A 16,414-nucleotide genomic window follows, 5' to 3' on the forward strand; every position below is an offset into this window, starting at 1 on the left:
GTAAATTACGTCCGTTTGAGCCTGAGCATTCATGCCATTCGTGATGTATGATGTAAGGCACAGCAGGTTCGTAGTTGTAGAACGTCCAGAAGTGAATCCGTGTTGATCAGCACTCAAGTACTGTTTGCAGTGGGAATTTAAGGAGTCCAAAACCACCAGCTCAAAAAGCTTCGAAACAGCGCTTAATGAAGTTATTCCTCGGTAGTTATTAACGTCACGCTTGCTACCCTTTTTGTGCACGGGAAACATTTCAGCTATTTTCCAACAAGATGGGAAAATCCCACTAGAGAGCGAGAGTCTAAATAACAGGAGGAGAGGTTCCAAGAGACAAACAGCGTTCGCTTTGAGAAACGTTGATGGTACACCATCAGGTCCGGGTTTTAGCGACGATTTAAGCAGCGACAACGCACGTGAGAGCGATTCTTCGTTGACATCAACGGCACTGAGGGTTTGATTTGCTAGTGGAACATTGCTGGCAGCGGTGAAAATGGTGTTGGAGGATAGTTGCTCATCTTCAAACACGCTTGCAAATTTAGTTGAAAAAAGCCTGCAAATCTCTTGAGGAGAAGAAGCCGACTCTCCGTTGTAGACCATGGATGATGGCAAACCGACTTCCTTTCGTTGCTGGTTGATGTAGTTCCAAAAGCTTTTCGGGTGGGATTTTAAACGCTGCTGTATTCCTCTTTGATAGCGATCGAAGCAAAAATGGCTTAACCTCTTGTATTCGTAGTTGAGTCTGATATACTGGATCTTAAGTGATGGAGTGCGGTATTTAACGTACCTTCGGAGAGCAGCTCTTTTAATTCTTTTTAATGAACGCAAATCGTTCGTTATCCATGGGGTCCGGGAATCTTCTTTAACGACTTTTTTAGGAACGTGTCTGTCGATTGCGTAAAGCAAGATATTGGTAAAAGTCTGTGCAGCGATATTAACATCTGGCATGTCCAAAATATTGATCCAGTTTATACTGGACAACAATGCTACTATACTACCGTAGTCAGCTCTTCGAAAATTATAGCATATAGCAACCGGATTCCAGTTGCAATCACGATCCACAATGGTGCCTTCAACGGTAACTACTAAATGAGGATGATGAGCAACCACCTTAACTAGTGGTGCCGGTGCCGGATAGATGGATGGAGCCGTGTCACTATTACTCACGAAGCACAAGTCTAAGGAACGACCATTTTCGTTCACTACATGATTTATTTGGCGTAGCGTAGCGGTGCTGTAGCTGTCCAAATGCCTGATGGCACCAGAATGAAAAGTGGAGTGATCATGATCTGGATGGAGGAAACCACTATGAGTTGGCGTCCATGTCATGTTTGCTAGATTGAAATCCCCGAAGACCATAACTTCGTCATCAATCGCCGCGATGTCTGTAACTTTGGCGATGGATTGACAATGTACACCAATAAGATCCAAATCTCGTGTTCTGTCTGGAGGGATGTACACTGCACAAAGAAATAGCTGTCGGTCCCCTAACTTGATAGTGACCCAAACTTGTTCAACAGAGTTCCAGGTAGCATCTTCGATCGCCTTCGCTTTCAAAGGGTTAAAGGACGCTCGAAGCCACGCTTATTAGCATCCCGCTACCAGGAGGTTCGAGTCACGACCAGGGGCCTACATCGTCGAAACCAAAACATGACGCTGAAAGCGAGCACCCATCAGCATCGGACGGACCCCGACGACGGGAACATTCACAACAACATCCAAGCGCTTCGCTTCATCCGTCCTTTTTGTCGCTTTCTTCGACGCAACGACGGGCGGCGGCTCATTTTCACACCGACTGCAGTGTTGAGAATACTCACTAGGGAAAAGTTATACTCACTTGCTTGTATCTCAGTCCAGAAGCATGCTATCAAAAAATGATGTTTGAAGGGCTTTTAGATTGTAATTCAATTCAAAAGTTTGCCGAATAAAGTAAAGGTCGCAGACGCATATCAAAACCGTGAAAGAGCTGTGAGCACACGGTGAGTATAAATTACACGAATTTTACTCACCTCGTACTCACAGCTCTCTCACAACTTTGGTATGCGTCTGCGACCTTTACTTTATTTGGCAAACTTTTAGATTAAACCACAATCTAAAAGCCCTTCAAGCATCATTTTTTGATAGCATGCTTCTGGACTGAGATAGAAGCAAGTCAGTATTACTCTTGCAAGTGAGTATTCTCAACACTGACCGACTGGGCTTCAATTGAAATTTTCAAATTATCTAAAATGTTTGTTTGCATAATTTTTTTTATGGGTAATAGACTATTTCAGTAAAATATGCATAGCATACATCAACATTACACAGATTTGTCGGTTGTTACACTCATTAATTGAGTTACAACAGAGAAATTCATTTGATGTCGAACGAGCTTGCGTGAGCTTGTGAGTGCGAAACAAAGCGGCATCTGCGACGGCGCAGCACCGTCGGTTCATCGGATGACAGTCGGACTGGGCGACGACGACGGCGCCTTGCTTCCATTGACAATTGTAAACATTGTTTACAAACTACACCTGAAAATTTCAATTGAAATTGAAAATGTAGGGCCCTTGTCACGACCAACACGTGTAACACCGCGTCACCTCCCCTACTTGTCAATTGAGGTAACCCTGAGGCCATCGTCACCACCGAGACCCATCAGCGCTCCAAAGTTCTGCAGCAGTAAATGCCGGCCGGCCAACCCACACAAATACACTAAAACCAAAATTGTAAGTTCTAAGAATAAAGTAGTACATAGCTTAGGTCTTGTGTAGTGCTTATTGAACTCCTGATCAGCCCATCGAAAGAAGTTGACCCTAAGGTCTCAGGCAGACGTTGGTTGAAACTCGGGTGTAAGCCAGGGGTCCATCTCAGCGAGAATTAACAATAGGTCCCCCTGCCCAAATAGTCCCAGATCCTACGTACCCCACCGAATTTACAATGATGTGAGTAACTTCTTCATCAACTCTTGCTAAAGCATTCGATTTGCAAGATGTGCGTTCTCTCATCAGTGTAACCGCACACTTCCAGGTTGTCGACTTACCATTTTCAGGTCCCAAAATTGTTAATCTTTTGGAATTATCATAACACTGGTTGATCCTTTTCACTTTCTCAAAAACTTTTCAAAACCAGTTGCCTTTAGTTCTCCGAAGAAAGATAAATTCACCCATAATCCGTGGTTTATTTCATCTCCCCAAGCAGCTTCATACATATATCCTCCGATGCTCGAATAAAGTTAAGCCGTTTTAATGTTCGAAAGTGAACATCAAATGACGGAACTGGCAGAGCCAATTTGTGCTAAATGGAGGAAATGAAAACCACCAACACCACGTAAACACCCACACACGTACACTCACGGGCTCACCTATGGGTCCAGCCGGCAATCACACACAAACTCCGGCTAAACGAAAGTGGTAATCACACAAATTATGGCTTACAAAACATAATCGTCCCCGGAGGTAATCGGTCAACTTGCCAAAGAAAGTACAAAACTAAAACCATCGAATCCACCAGTTGGACCGGGGGATCGTGCTGCAGGACAGCACGGAAAAGGCAGGAAAAAGTGGAAAAGCCATCAAACAGACCTTCGCCAAAGCTGCGGAGCAGAAAAGGGATGTAATAAAAAACAGAATTAGATATAAAGCTAATCCTTTTTCTGCCTTTGGAGTCTGACTGGACACACAGTTCTGAAACCGGTCGTGTGTGTGTGTGTTTGTATGTGTGCGCACTCTAGACTGTGGCCCGGTCTGCTGAAAAACCTCAAAAGAAATGTTTTGCACCAGCGTAACGCTGCTGACCTAAACGAACGTGGTGTGGAAGTAAAGTAGGTGTTCGAAGAATGCGGAATATTCTTTCAAAATGAATTATGATGATATTTGCTTTCAGTATTGATGCAGAGGATTAATACGTCTACGGTACTAATGGTTATCATACTCATGTACAAAATCTCGATTGCTTGTGTGAGTTGGCTTGGTGGTTTGCCAACGCTTCTGATTCGTAGACCGAAGGTCCTGAATTCCATCCCCGGGCCGTCACTTTCCTCAATGTTGTATTATTCTTCTGTACATTTTCTTCCTCTTCTTTTTACATATATACAATTCATGCATATTCAATTGATCGTAGCCATCTCTAGAAGCAGAAACGAATTGAAAAACCGTTTCCCTACCTTGCAGCTTTACAGCACACAGCTTTACTCTATCATATCGATTCTACAAGTATGCACCAACAAACTGTGTCTCATCATATTCAGAGTAATCATCACACGATCTAATACTCCATCTAACGTAAACCCTCTGCCCCAACTCTGCCCGTAAACCACTCCGATATTCAAGTTCGACCTTGTGCGGACTCAAATGCCGTGGGCAAGCGATTGCAATCACCGCTTCCTTCACCTTCTTTATATTGGTCTGTAATCTGACGAAGTAGCAGGCGCCATGCCCAAAATTAAAATCATTAGTCAGTCCCAAGGAGCTATATCATTGGTTCCTTACGTGAGTGCAGCTGATCTGGCGTTACTGTAGAAGCATCTAGGAACGAGCGGTCAATCAATCTCAAGCTCTGCGCAGACATTGTGTTCCAAACATAACAGGAAGAGGTATCGTTGAAGTTCTATCTCCGGGAATTTACACTTCTGATAAAATCGATCAAAATATAAGCAAAGGGAGCTGACCTGCCTATCATGGCTCCAGTACCCGGGTAGAGGCTAATGGCAAACAAAGGATAAAATAATAACTGGTTTTGACATCATATCTCGTTTTGCCATTCTTCTGTTATTATGAAAAACTTAAAATGGCAAATCAATAGCAAAATATACAATCATAGCCAATCTTGCCATTGATATGTTATTCATGAATAATGCTAAATAACACATCAATAACAAAAATTAATATCATGGTAAAACTTGCAATTTAGCACCTTTTATAATGAATTGTATAAAATATCAAAACAATAACATAATTTACCATTATTTTGATATTGTGAGAAATTATTTATAAACATTAGGCACCATAAAATATTTTACTCTTAATATACCATTAACTATTATATTGTATATTTCAAACATAACTTTTCAATTCGACGTATCTCGCAAAAGTTTTGAGTTTTTAGTTTCCATTAAATAAAACTGTTTTTACATTGATTGATGAATTTAAATTTTATTGAAGAAAAAAAAAATAGTTCATTTTACCTTTCTTCTGCTACTTTGAAATAATAACTGAATCTACCATTATTTTAAAATTGAATTTCAACAACTAAACCATAGACTAATTTCAACCTACCTACCATTATTTTGATCGCCACATAAACAGCTAAATTTGTTCTTATTCTGTTATCAATAACTCAAGAATGTCATATTTTGTTATTCATCGATAACAGTTAATTTGGGTCTTATTTTGTTATCAATATCTCAATAATAACTTCTTTTGTTCTTCAATTTTTTCCGCAAGCTTTACCATTACTTTGTTATTACAATGGCAAAATAAGTTATTTTTAAGTTTTTCTGCTACCAAAATTTTGTTATTATTTTTGTTATTTTAACTCTTATTTCAAACAAACAAATAACACATTTTGCCATTCAAACATTCAGTTTTAATGGTAAAATTTGCCATTCTTTTGCCATTAAGCTCTACCCGGGTAGGAGTAGCAAGTGTTCGTTCATGTACAGTTTGATCATATCTTATTCTCAACAAACAGCCGAATTGACAGTTCCTCGTAGTGCATAATACTGGACCATACTGTCTCTATACCCATCGCATTTATTGATTCCCACGAACTGGAGGCAATCCTCGGGGAAGTCTGTGAATTCTACTCACTCTCTGCCGTCCATCCCACCGCAACCGTGTCTGACTGACCGGCATTCGACCGGCTCCGGGGGACGATGTTAAACGTTGTACGCTATTTACAAAAGTGTAGAAATGAAAGAAATTGCTGTTTCTTTGGCCTTCCGAAATAAACCCGCTCCCGGTTGCGTTGCTTCCTCAAGTCATTCGCCGCAGACACCGGACACAGAACAGAACCGTAGAGTAAAATGACCAGGAAAATTCCAATTTCTTTCATCCATGCTTTGGGGAAATTGATCTTTGCAAAGACGCACAAAGGCAGAGCTACGGGCAGACGGGCAGAAATTTGATGAAGACACGGTGAATCGAGCATTATCAGTTATTGAAGTTTTTCTTTATGTTTTGCTGCGGTGTTTTATGCGGATTTGGGGGGTTCAAGGTGTGAGATGTTTTCATTTTTCTCGTGCTTTTCATCATGGGCAAGAAACCCGTAGATTAATTTAAAGACTAAGGGACCTATATATTAGAATCTGGTATCAAACGAATTTGATTTAGTGCAGTTGTGGACTAAACGGAAGCTTTAGTTGGAAAGCTTGCTATTTAGATTCAGTTTATTTCCCTTGAAACTTTCCCTTACTCTAAGTTTATATGAAGTCATTCACTACTTTCTATTTCAAGCTTTGCTGTAAAATGAAACATATTAACTTATAAAATATTCCACTCATGGTTTTCCATTTCGCAAAATACATCACATAAGAAAGAAAACACTCGAATGAAATTATAGACTTCCACTAACATGTCTCATTCCAACTCTGTCATTTCAGTTCCTCCCAGTGTGAGGGTGATACCTCCCAGTGGACAGCTAACGGCTCGAAAAGGTGGCGTGGTAACGCTGGAATGTAAAGCATCGGGTAATCCGGTGCCATCCATCTACTGGACTAAAAGGGTAAGCTGAAACAGTAGTTCCTTTGGGGTGATATGTTTTTAACTAATCTGTTTTCTTCAAATTTTTCCAACAGGGTAGTCCCGTCAAAGTGGCCAACAAAATCGGCGAAGGCCCAATTCTGACCTTGGAACGAGTAGAACGACAGCAGGCAGGCGTTTATCAGTGCACGGCGGACAACAATGTCGGTGATCCGGTGACCGTCGACATGCGACTCGATGTGCTGTGTAAGTACCTAGTCATAATCTCGCTTGTTGTATACAGAAGAATGAGTAGGCAGTGCAAACTTTGTACCAATGTTGCTATTTTTCACCGGTTGAATGCTCTTCAAAGCTCATTATTTGTATTATAATCGCGCGCGATTATGCTGTGTTCTGATCATTGATGATCACGAGCAAAAAGATGGAAAGACAAACATAATGAAAAGCGCAATCGAATGTGTAAATATCTGCTTGTATCGCATCTGATTGTTCTGCTCAGCCATACAGAATGGAATAGATAGACATGATGCGGCCCGAATGCTTGCGGTGCACATAGAAAAAGCTTTCAAATATAGCGACACAAACGTGCACACATACCAAGCCCACTACGTCTCGTGATGAGCTTTTAAAGTGATGAAAATAACGGCTTGACTACAAGGCGTCGCTCAAGGGCGGAAGAGAATCACCGACTCCGCTGATCGGTGGTGATCCCAATCGAATGCTATTCGTTCGAGTGGTTGCACCGATATCTGATTGTCATTGCAGTGCCATATACAAATATTTGGTGAAAATTATTCCTGTGCATTACTGCCGCTCTACGCATAATTGCCCCATGTTATATGGGAATCCCATATAACATGGGACAATTATGCGTAGAGCGGCAGATTGGATATTATCAGTATTAAAAACCTTCCACATTATTGTTTTGCAGGGAAATAAAGACTGGACTCGAAAAAAATGAGACACACTAAATAATGTATAACTTTTGATTGCGTTCACAAAAATAGCAGATTTTTTAACATAAAAAAAGCATATTAAGTGTAGTTAAGGCTTTTTACGGCATCATCAGCATTGGTAGCCATGTTGGATGTGTGGCTCGAAATTTCAAAGTGATAATTCTCAGCCACAACAGCGAATATTCGTATGAAAAAGTATCATCCCATATGCTCACTCACAGTGATTGCGATGATACTTTTTCAGCTGCGTTACTGCAGAATTATCAGTTTTTTATCACTTCAAAAACACGAGGCAAACAATCATTGAAAATCAAAAAGTCAATGATTCGTTTGGAAGCTCCGTGATACATTATGACACCTTAATACCCTACAAATTTCATTAAAATCGGTTCAGTATTGGCGCAAATATTGTCAAGACAGTAAAATGTGATTTTAAAAAATTTTGGGCGTCCATTTTAAAATTTGTTTAGGCTATAACTTTGTTGTTTGCTCACACAGATCGAAAGGAGAGTGTATATTTCTGTGACATATAATGCACATGATTGGAGCGTGAGATTTCACTGAAGTTTACATAACATGTAATGTAAATCTCATGAAATATCATGTACACTTCCATTATATGTCACGTAATTCAGCATGACTGCGAGTTTTTACACGACATATAACACAGATGTACATAATATATCATGTAAACCATCATAACGGTAAGTTTACATGACTAAAATGAAGTTTACATGACCTGTAAACCTCATTATTTTTATCTGTGCATGAACACGTCTGAAAATTCGGCTATTGGTTCTCCAAGTAAAAATAAGGCAAAATAAGTGATGAAAAATTTAATTATATTCGGTTCAGTACTTTTTTTTAACAATTCAAACAAAAAACGGTTTTTTTCAAATTTTGGGCACTTTTTAACATTTTGAAATTAGTGTGAGCTATTTTGACTGTAGAATTAACAACACTCACCAGGGCGCGAGGCCGCCATTTTTAAGAATCCAACATCTTGTATGTAAACATTTGTGTATCCACAAAAGAATCCATTGTGGATACACGATAGATGCATTAGGTGGGATTAGGGCTGCCACATACGTGACAACACTATCCCGATTTTTATGAAACTTTGACAGTGTAAATTTCAGCCATTTTGGTGAAAATTTCAGCCATTTTGGTTGAACATTTCAAAAGTTAGAGCAGTTTGAATGTCACCATACCAAAAACCACATCTGCATATTGCGACATAGTGCTACATATATGGCTATAACTTTTTAACGATTAGATCAAATTGAATGAAATTTTGACACAATACTTCTGCATACATACTTTTTGCACAGAAAAAATTTCATTGAATTCGGTTCAGTATTTTTGGCTCTACAGTTTCAGGTAAAAAAAAGTGATATTTTTTAAAATGTTTGTTCGCCCAAGATTCTCGAATGGTAAGTCTCTTGTTTCGACGATATCTTCGTCAACACTTAACCGATTTTGATGAAATTTTTATGGCATTAGTTACACATAATGTACTATTCCTGGTAAGCGATTTTTGTGCACGCAATCAAAAGTTCACACCTAGAAAATATCATGTAATTTTAAATGTCCTGTACCTGACATATACGAGCATCTCCGAAAACACAAATTTAGAGGTTGAAACATGTAAATTTACGTCTTTCAAGACACCCCAAAATAAAACTTATTTTTTCTTAGCGTCTAGCAATCGCAAAAAAACGATTTGACAGATAAAACATAGAAAAGTAAAATAATGCCATGCATGGATTCGAACACCGGATCTCCTGATCGTTAGCCACATCTCTTACCTCTCGGCTATTTCACCGAGTTGGAAGGTGGCTGATGAACGTGATACTGCTTCTACTTTTCTGGTGAAACGGATTTGTTGACATCTAACGCAACCAACCAGCACTTACATGATGCGCGTAAAATTGAGTTCAAATTATGATTCAGTCTTGAAAACATTTACGTTCATTGGTGATTCCGTTTCGTGCAAATTTCAGAATTTCTAAGTGTGTAAAGAACAGTTTGACTTGGCTGGAGTAGCAGTATTCTATAAAGTTGTTACCTACTGTACTGTACTTCGCGAACATTAATGGAGAAGGCGCACGGGTCTGTCATCAGGACACGATGTATACACTTTGCTTGTTGGACATTGAATGAATGATTTTTATTAGTTAGAAAAGTTACACATTACCTGAGGAAAGAATAAAGCATGTTCACACGAATTAATGCTGCGTGGTCAATTCGAGCCGCGCATGGGGTGTTAGATGACATCGGCCGGTCAGGTAATCAAAAGTCTGCACGTTGTCGTTAAGCTAAGCATAATTCATTATTTCTCGTGGGAAATAATAAATTTGCGATGCAGAAAAAGATGTTGTGGAAAATTCCACTACACCTTCCCCCTAAAAGAAAATTATGGTATACAATAATAAATTTTCCGTTTATGCTTTGTTCTTACCTTTACAAATAATTTTCAGTATACAAATAATTTTTGTTTTGAGGGCTCTCTTCCCCTTTTTTAAGGAACGATAATTTTGAGTGTAATAAACAATGTATTTGTTGTCATTATCTTTTTTGTTCTAAAGGTTTAAATTTCGTAAGGCGCGTTTTATGAACTTGAAGTCTTTGTTGATTATTCTGGTTAAAGATTACTGCATTACAGTCCATTAGTTCTTTTATTGTGAATGGTCCGGAGTTTACTGCATCTAGTTTTTGTCTATTTTCATTTCTTAGATAAACTGTATCGCCAATTTGTAAATCTGTATTTTCAATTTTAGCGTTGAGTTGTGTAGTTCTTTTTGTTTTTGCTCGTACAATTGCTTCACGTACTCTTAAATGTGTGGTTTGAAGTTTGAATTTCAATTCTTTCTCATAAACTTCGTAGTTATACAAAGGATCTGGTTTAATACAATAAGCTATATCAAATAAATTGCATGTTTTTCCAAATACTAACTGAAATGGCGTATATCCATGATCTACACATGGTGTTGTGTTGAAGCAGAAACTAAAAAATGGTAACCATTCATCCCAATCATTTTTGGTATCATTAGTAAAAATCCTCAAATACTCATTCAATGTTTTGTGGCTTCTTTCTAATGATCCAATGGTTTGGGGGTGATATGCACTGGCACAAGTATGTGTTATCTTAAGAAGTTCACAAACTTTATCGAATACTCCTTTATATTCAGTACCTTGGTCAGTTTTTATCGAAGATACTGGGCCAAATATCAAAATACATTTTTCAATAACTGCTTTTGCTATAGTTGTTGCAGATTTATCCGGAATGGGAACTATTATAATAAATTTTGAAAGATCACATTGCATGGTTACTGCATAGCGTTTGCCTTTATTTGTGTAGGTAAATGGTCCAACTGTATCAATTGAAAGTATATCAAATGATTTTGTAGGGGTAGTAGTTTGAACAAATTTTGTTTGAACTTGAGAATAATGTTTGTTTGTTTTACAAAGTGTGCATGCTTTTACATACTCAGCTATGCGTTTTTTCATGTGGGGCCATGAATATAACGGTCTAAGCTTTCTGTACAATCGATTTGTACCTAAATGTCCTCCGATAGGAGTTTCATGATGTAGATTAAGAATTCTCAATATATCATCTTCATGTGTCACTAGTTTTGGTCTTTCGTATATCAATATGGTGGCATCCCTAAGGATGTTATTACCAATGTCTTTAAATGAGTTTATATCAATATGTTGGAATATTGTATCGTTCTTTGCGATTGCTATCATTTTACTCAAAAATCCTTTTTGATTCTCATTTGTTTTATGGCTGGCCAGCCTTGTATTTGTGGATTTCTGGATTTTATTCTCCAATATTTTAAAAATTTGCTTCAAAGCTTCTTCCTTTTCATGTTCTGTTGTTAATTTGAGATCTAACGCTAGAGTTAGTCTCGGATTATAATTCTTCTTTGACAGCACCATCGATAGTTTTGATGACTGTGGATATTTAATGAATGATAGTTTAGATAGTTTGAAAGCATCTGAATTATTGAGCGCTTCATATACATGAAGTTGATCAGGCTTCTGCATCTGAGACTCATTAATTGGTTGGCTTGATATATTTCTTGTCATTGATCGTGTAATGACATACATCTGTTTTAACTCATCCATGTCAAGCGGGACGCGAGAAAATGCGTCTGCTACGATGTTTGATTTACCCTCTATATATTCAATGGAAAAATCATATTCTTCTAAATCCCATCTCATCCTAATGAGCTTTGATGATGGGTTCTTCATTGAAAAAAGGTAAATTAACGGACGGTGATCCGTTTTAATTACAAATTTTCGTCCATATAAGTACGGGCGAAAATATGAAACAGCCCAGTGAATTGCTGTTAATTCTTGTTCAATCGTTGATTTATGTGATTCGCCTTTTGTGAATGCTTTGCTGGCAAACGCAATTGGCTTCTCTACACCATCGTGTAATTGAGCAAGAACAGCACCACATGCAACTTTTGATGCATCAGTTGTTAATATGAACTGCTTTTGGAAGTCTGGAAATTGTAGAACGTTTGGTGATAATAAACTTTTTTTTAACATTTCAAAAGCGTTTTGGCACTCTGCGCTCCAAATAAATGTTTCATTTTTTCTTAGAAGTTTGTTTAATGGATTGCAAATATTAGCAAAGTTTGGAATGAACCGACGATAGTAGTTGCAGAAGGCAACAAATCGACGTGTTTCATCAGGGGTTTTTGGCACAGGATATTTTTCTATAATTGAATATTTTGCTTTATCTGGTTGTATCCCCTTGTTAGATATATGATGTCCTAAATAGGTTACATCACTTTTGAAGAAATGACATTTTGGCAGATTCAGTTTGAGATTATATTTTCTCAAGCATAAAAATACTTCACGGAGATTAGATAAATGATGATTTATCGAACAACCGATGACGATGATATCATCGATATATAAAAACGCACATTGAGGAGGAAGTCCGCATAGAGCGATCGACATCATCCTCTGAAAACTGATTGGACTGATATTCAATCCAAACGGTAATCTATTAAACTCAAAGTGTCCTTTACTTGAAGAAAAAGCAGTAAATTTTTTGCTTGCATCTGTCAGCGGAATCTGATGAAATCCTGACATTAGGTCGAGCGTTGAAAAATATTTTGCTCGTCCCAACTGGTCGAGAATCTCATCGATTCTAGGTAATGGGAATTTATCTGGGGAAATGTTTTTATTTAGTTGGTGTTGGCGAATACGCCGCGCCTCTATGGTGTCGGTGTCTCTAGGCGACCTGATTGATTACCCCTCGCCGATAATAGCGGAGAAAGTGAAATGACACGGGACGACAGTTCCCTACACAGTTATACTGGTGAGTCTGTATCGTTCATAAGAGACACAATAGATGTGACAACTGAAAAATTGCAGATCATGTTGTGTTGCTGGCATGCAAGATTCAATATTAAAACTAAAGATCTTGAATTGCTATCAAATAGTCATTAAGTGAAGTTATACTAATATTCAAAGTGAAATAGTTTCCTTTCTAAAGGTAGTGGCATGCAATTACGAAATTATATATGTTTCTAATGTGTTGTGTAGTTTGACAGGAATCTTAAAGCAACTACATATCATACCCTTAACCTAAATGAAGAATTATAAACTAGTGGGGTAAAAAAAAACTATCAACTAAAACACATGCAATTACTTACGTTTAACTTAAAATTACAGTACGGATTAGTAGTGCGACTTGAGTGACGATTGAACATATTGCTCGGTGCGAATCAGGAGAAACAGATAGCGACATAGCTTGACCAACATTAGACTGGTTCATAGACTAGACTCAAATTGGACGTATGTAAGACGGGACTAAACGTAAGTTAGAACGAACCTTTTTCTTTATTTGATAATCAACCAACACATATTGCTGCATCGTTACAAACAAGAATTATACCTATTACAGGAAAATAATAATCCACCTACCAGTAAATCCAATAACGGTCGTTTAATTCCGGGATTATTATTTTGGAAAATTTTCCCTTGTTGGCAGTTCCCAACAGTTGGCGAAAATCTATAACCAACCGCCATTTTTTATCAGTTTCTGATTTTTTGGGCACTAATAATATAGGGTTGTTGTAGGGCGAAGTAGAAGGTTGAATTATACCATCGTTTAGCATTTTGTTTATTTGGTTATCTATTTCTTCTTTTTGAGACTCAGGGGTCCGATAATTTTTTATATATACTGGTCGTGAATCGTTGAGGCATATTTCTTGTTTATAGAAATTGTTCACGGATAAAACATCATTTTTAAGTGCGAAAATATCGTTGAACTCCTTACACAGTCGTTCAAGTTTTTCTTTAATTTTTGGATCAATCTTCGGATCCATATTTAATTCCTTCAATACTAGCTTGCTACGTTCTTTAACTTTATTCCATGGTTTTTCTAATGAATTTATTTTATATTCATTTAAAGGAACCATTTTTGGTACAAACTTAGAACATACCTTTTTCGTTTCATTAGTAGTATTAATAATTTTCATATAAGCATTTTTATTACTTATAATACCATTTGCACAAAACACACCTGGCTGTATTTCTTCTGCAATGGTAACGTTGTCTACAATATTGTGTACATTGATTCGTCTTATCACCTCACATCGAGGTGGAATTATAAAATTACCTTCCAATTCATTGGTGATTGGTACTTGAATAACATTATTATTTATTTTAACAGACAATAAAAAGGAATCGTAATCTATGTTACACCTATATTTACAGAAAAAATCTCTTCCCAAAATCCCGTCTGTGGGAATTGGAAAGTTGTTCCTTACGATGTGGAATTTCTGAGGAAGTGTCAGATCTTCTACAATTACGTTTGATTTTGTATCTCCTAGGGTGGTCTCAGACCCAGTACCAATACCTGTAATATTACATTTGTTATCTGGAAAATAAATTTGTGACGGCTTGATATGTTGTGCTTTAATGATCGAAATGTCGGAACCACTATCAAGCATCATTATGCATGGTGTTTCCGACGCTTCGATATTTATGCACACAAAATTTGAGGCAGATACATTTATTGTGTATGCTGCCCGAACGGAACTCCTAAAGCAGTGGTGCTCATCCTGCGGCCCGCGGGCCGCATGCGGCCCTCCAAGCCTTAAGATGCGGCCCGCGGAGTACTTTAAAACGAATCGAAATTTTTGAACGATTATTTGAAATAACTCGTTAAATTTATTAAGAAATCAAACAAAAAAAAATGCTGATCAATTTTCATAGTGTTGAACACAAATTAAATGATAAATAAACAAAAAGAACAATCCGTTCTGGTAAGATTCGAAATCGCAACTCCGAAATATTTCGGCATTTCAGCTAAGTCACGAAGCCAGCTTATAGTTATTTATAAGTGGTACGAATCAAATGAATGTTTGTTAAAAATGTAATCTTGAATCATATAAAAATTGGTTGCAGTTTCTAAGCGCAGTTAATGCAACGCTGAGCAAATATTTCGCATTTCGCCTTTCCCAAGAACATAAAAACACAAAGCCCGAAGTTTTTGACAAAATTCTCAACAAATCTCAACTAGGTTGCCAATATTGTTTAATTTTCACTGTTTGTTTAAATTTCTATCATAAGACTTACACATTTTTCATAACAAAACTTATCCAATCCAATTTTAATTGTCCAAGCGAAACTCCTGAACGAGCTCAAAGAAAAAAAATCTCAGGCGAGATTCATAAAGCGACTCCTGTGCCCTTTTGGAGAAACTTTTGGATACATTTTTGGAGAAAGTTCAGGAAACATTATTGGAGAAAAATTTATGCAACTCTTAGCGAAATATATGGAGAAACTCAAATCATCCTGGAGAAAATAAACCTGAAGAAACTCAATGAGAAAGTTGTGGCGACACTGCATGGAAATTATATGATCATTTCCTAGAAAAATGATTCGGTGCCACTCTAACAGAAATTTCTTAAACAACTTTAGAATAAATTCCTCGAGGAACAAAAAAAGAATTTTTGCACCAAGACACAAAAGATGCCTAGAACGCTTGAGGAAAATTTGAATAATAAATTTGAAGCAACTTATGCAGCAGCTTTAGAAGATAATGTTGAAGAAATTTTCGGGAACAATTGTTGAAAATCTAATGTTAGAAGAAATTAAATGATGAAATATTTCATCAACTTTAGAAGAGACTTATGGAAAGAATTTACTAAAATCTTCAAGAAACTCCTGGAAAATTTTCGGAAAATTCCGGAAGCTATTCTAGGAGAAATTCTTGGAAACGATTAATGAGGAATTCCTGAAGTAACTCCAGGGCAGTTCCAAAGGCAAATCTAAGAGGAGTTCTTGGAGGTGTTGCAAGAGAATTCTAGAAAAACTAAACAAAACTTCAAGAAATTTTTCGAAATCCTTCTGGAGCAACTCCACAAGAAATTTCAGGAGAAAATTCAGCAAACCTTGTTGAAGCGATTCAAAAGAAATTCTTGTAAAAGCTGCTTGACAAGTTCTTGAAGTGGCCTCAAGGCAATTCTAGGGGCAACTGCAAAATTGTTTGTTTGAATTTCAATTCGAAGCTCAAACGTTTTTCTCAACCAAACTTATGAATCTAAATTGAACAGTTCAGATTTTTAATAAATATGCTTTAGAATTGTACTTTTTGTTGTTTTTGTGCATCGATGGTTTATGCGGCCCGCAGGTCGATCCCGAATTGCAAATTTGGCCCGCGGTATCCTTCAGCCTGAGCACCACTGTCCTAAAGGGTGCTGCCTTTGCGCTGTTGGTTGGATTTGCTGCGGAGCGACTAAAGGGTCTGCC

General features: G+C 37.7%; 1 protein-coding gene across 1 annotated transcript in view; it reads left to right on the forward strand.

Annotated features, from left to right (window-relative positions):
• The window catches only part of LOC115263783 (neurotrimin), an 866,784-nt gene that overhangs the window by 784,501 nt on the left and 65,869 nt on the right, over positions 1 to 16,414 (forward strand). Inside the window, exons 5-6 of the mRNA XM_062846064.1 lie at positions 6,575 to 6,696; positions 6,770 to 6,920. Of these exons, the coding sequence (XP_062702048.1) occupies positions 6,575 to 6,696; positions 6,770 to 6,920 (273 nt within the window). The remainder of the gene's footprint in view (positions 1 to 6,574; positions 6,697 to 6,769; positions 6,921 to 16,414) is intronic.

Source organism: Aedes albopictus, chromosome 1 (assembly GCF_035046485.1).
Source record: "Aedes albopictus strain Foshan chromosome 1, AalbF5, whole genome shotgun sequence".
In the NCBI taxonomy this organism is placed as follows: domain Eukaryota; kingdom Metazoa; phylum Arthropoda; class Insecta; order Diptera; family Culicidae; genus Aedes; species Aedes albopictus.